The sequence below is a fragment of the Triticum aestivum genome, chromosome 3B, assembly GCF_018294505.1.
Source record: "Triticum aestivum cultivar Chinese Spring chromosome 3B, IWGSC CS RefSeq v2.1, whole genome shotgun sequence".
Classification (NCBI taxonomy): domain Eukaryota; kingdom Viridiplantae; phylum Streptophyta; class Magnoliopsida; order Poales; family Poaceae; genus Triticum; species Triticum aestivum.
The window spans coordinates 613,942,621-613,945,229 of NC_057801.1; the positions used below are offsets into that span (position 1 = coordinate 613,942,621).

General features: G+C 47.8%; 1 protein-coding gene across 2 annotated transcripts; it reads left to right on the plus strand.

The window, feature by feature from the left end:
• The first annotated feature begins 220 nt into the window (after nucleotides 1–220).
• LOC123071271 (thioredoxin-like fold domain-containing protein MRL7 homolog, chloroplastic) lies at nucleotides 221–2,395 on the plus strand. Of its 2 annotated transcripts, none has more exons than XM_044494800.1 (5): nucleotides 221–1,031; nucleotides 1,251–1,335; nucleotides 1,427–1,538; nucleotides 1,686–1,812; nucleotides 1,920–2,395. In XM_044494800.1, the coding sequence occupies exons 1-4, from the start codon at nucleotides 340–342 to the stop codon at nucleotides 1,787–1,789; spliced, it is 993 nt and encodes a 330-aa protein (XP_044350735.1). In that variant the 5' UTR covers nucleotides 221–339; the 3' UTR covers nucleotides 1,790–1,812; nucleotides 1,920–2,395. The 2 variants fall into 2 exon arrangements, with proteins under 2 accessions (XP_044350735.1, XP_044350736.1); XM_044494801.1 differs by having other exon boundaries at nucleotides 1,251–1,299.
• Nucleotides 2,396–2,609: the final 214 nt, after the last annotated feature.

The window sequence follows — 2,609 nt, forward strand, 5'->3', positions numbered from 1 at the left end:
AGAATGTCATGGCACGTGACATCTCAATTCTGCGTTTTTCCTATTTCTATGGTTTATATTTTGATAACCCAAGAGGCTGGTGTAATTTTTACTTTTAGTGTTCTTTGTACTGCTTTGACAGACGATGGATAGGTCGGAAGTAAAATAAATCGAAAGAAAAGCATATCCAGCAGTATTCTTTTTCTCAAAAGAAGGTAGCAGTAAATTCAACGGTGAGAGGGGACACCGGGCAGCGGCAGTGGCAAAATTCGGATAGCACCCACCAGGGCAGCCGGTAGCCACTGGAACCCAGCCGCTCCCTTTCTTCTCCGTCGGCTTCGGCCGTCCTCCCCGCGCGCAATGCTTCGTCTCCCCGCTCTCCTCCCTCTTAAACCCTCGGCCCCGGCCACCGGCTTAAACCCCACCCGGCGCAGCCATGGCCACCGCGGCCCCAAACGCCTCCTCGCTTCCTCCACCACGCCGCCGCCACCGCCGCCGCCACCGCCGCGACGGACTCCCAGTCCAGCCGCGGCCCCGAAACCCCTGAAGCCCGAACCCCGCGTCGGCCCCCAGAATCCCGAAGGCGTCACCGCGGAGTTCCCCACAACCAAGCCCCGCAAACCACGCCGCGGTCGCCGAAGCGAGGCGGCCGCCGTGGAGGACTTCGTCCGCGACCGCCTCGAGCAGGTCTTCGCCTCCATCCAGGAGCGCGACCCCGAGGTCCTCCAAGGCAAAGGCGACATCCTGAAGCCGAAGGAGGAGGAAGAGCGGGCTTCCGATGCGGAGCCCGGGGAGGAAAACGGGGAGCAGAAGACGGTGGTGGAGGAGGAGGACCCGAGCTGGCCACTGGACGCCGACGTCGGATGGGGGGTCCGCGCGTCGGAGTACTTCGACAAGCATTCCATCAAGAACGTGACGGTGGACGGCGTGGAGATCGACTGGGAAGGAGAGGTCGACCGGGGCTGGGTCAAGGAGATCAACTGCTTGGAGTGGGAGAGCTTCGCCTTCCACCCCAGCCCCCTTATCGTCCTAGTCTTCGAGCGCTACAACAGGTAAAGCCATTTGTCCATTCCTAGTGTCTACTGCATAGCTGTAAACCATTGGGGATTATATTTAGGAACAGGGGGTGAATCCAATGAGCTCAAAAGAGGGCTGGCTGTCCTTTAGATTGGCTTTGGTATCCAGATTCACTTATGTTTTGTGTTGCCTCAGAGAAATTAAGTCTCTATTAGCACTGTTTACAGATGTAGTGTGCTTATTGTGTTTTGTAGGGCGGCTGACAATTGGAGGTTTCTTCAAGAATTGGAAAAGGCTAGTAAGGTATACTGGGATACAAAAGATCGGCTACCTCCACGGGTGTGTGAATCATATCATGCTTACTATCCGCTTAACTCTGACATGGTTCTCTGCTAATTTAACAAGGGCTAAATATAATTGTGTACTTCAGACTGTGAAGATTGATCTGAATATCGAGAGAGACCTGGCGTATGCACTCCAAGCAAAAGAATGCCCTCAATTGCTGTTCTTGAGAGGAAACAAGATCCTATACAGAGAAAAAGGTTAGTCAAATTTGTCGTAAGAAAAACTGTATCTGCACACACATGAGGTTTATTGTTTGAGAGGCTAAAGGTGACAATTAGTAGGTCGCACATCTTTTACCCACTCTGACAGTATCTGATTATGGTCTCCACGGATTGTATTTACAGAGATAAGAACAGCTGACGAACTAGTTCAAATGATTGCCTATTTCTACTACAATGCAAAGAGGCCATCATGTGTCAATCCCGAAGCCCTTGCTCCTTCATTCTAAGTTACTGATATTACCTTCTGCTAGTAAGACTTGTCTATCCAATTCTTATTTGGTTGCCTGTTGAAACTGGGGTACCAGAGTGCTGGTTATTGTTCTCTGACATTTGATCCTCTGTAATTACCTGATGCAGGAAAGTATTATTAAGTTCATGTTCTGGGAGAAGAGGCTGAGTCTCCTAGTTTGATAATGTATCTGAATAAGATGCGAAAGAGGACATTTTTGGATGCCTATAGTGGAAAGGGAACTGAGAAAAATCGTCTCGACGGGGTTGTGTCAAGCAAGGAAGGTGTGACAACAAACATGTATTTTGACATTAAGGCAGTCTTTTGTAGTGTAATTTAGTATCTAGGAGTATATTCTCAGTTTCTAGTACTGTCGTACTGATGTTCTAGATAGGACCAGTGGCGAAGCTAGAAGATCAGAGCATTTGGGGTTAGCTACGTTTTTTAAGGTGCAATTTCCACTAGTGAGCAATGACAAAGACTAGATTACTGAAGGATGTATGGATTCCATTGGGACCGAATAGTTGTATACCAGATTCGCCCTGGATAGGAAAGTGTCGAGTGACAGCTTCATCTTCTAAATACAAGTACATTATTGGGATCATTACAGATTATTATTTTGGACTTCTATAACTACCAAACGTTCGGATTTTAGCAATAGGCAAGAACGATACTTACTTCACTCTAATTATATACGTGCATGTATTAGAATGACTAATTTTTCTTTCACGTGCACTTCTTCATCTAATTACATGCATATATGCACTAAAGGACAAAAAGCTGATGTTATCCTACATTTTTTCTTTTTTTCAAACTTC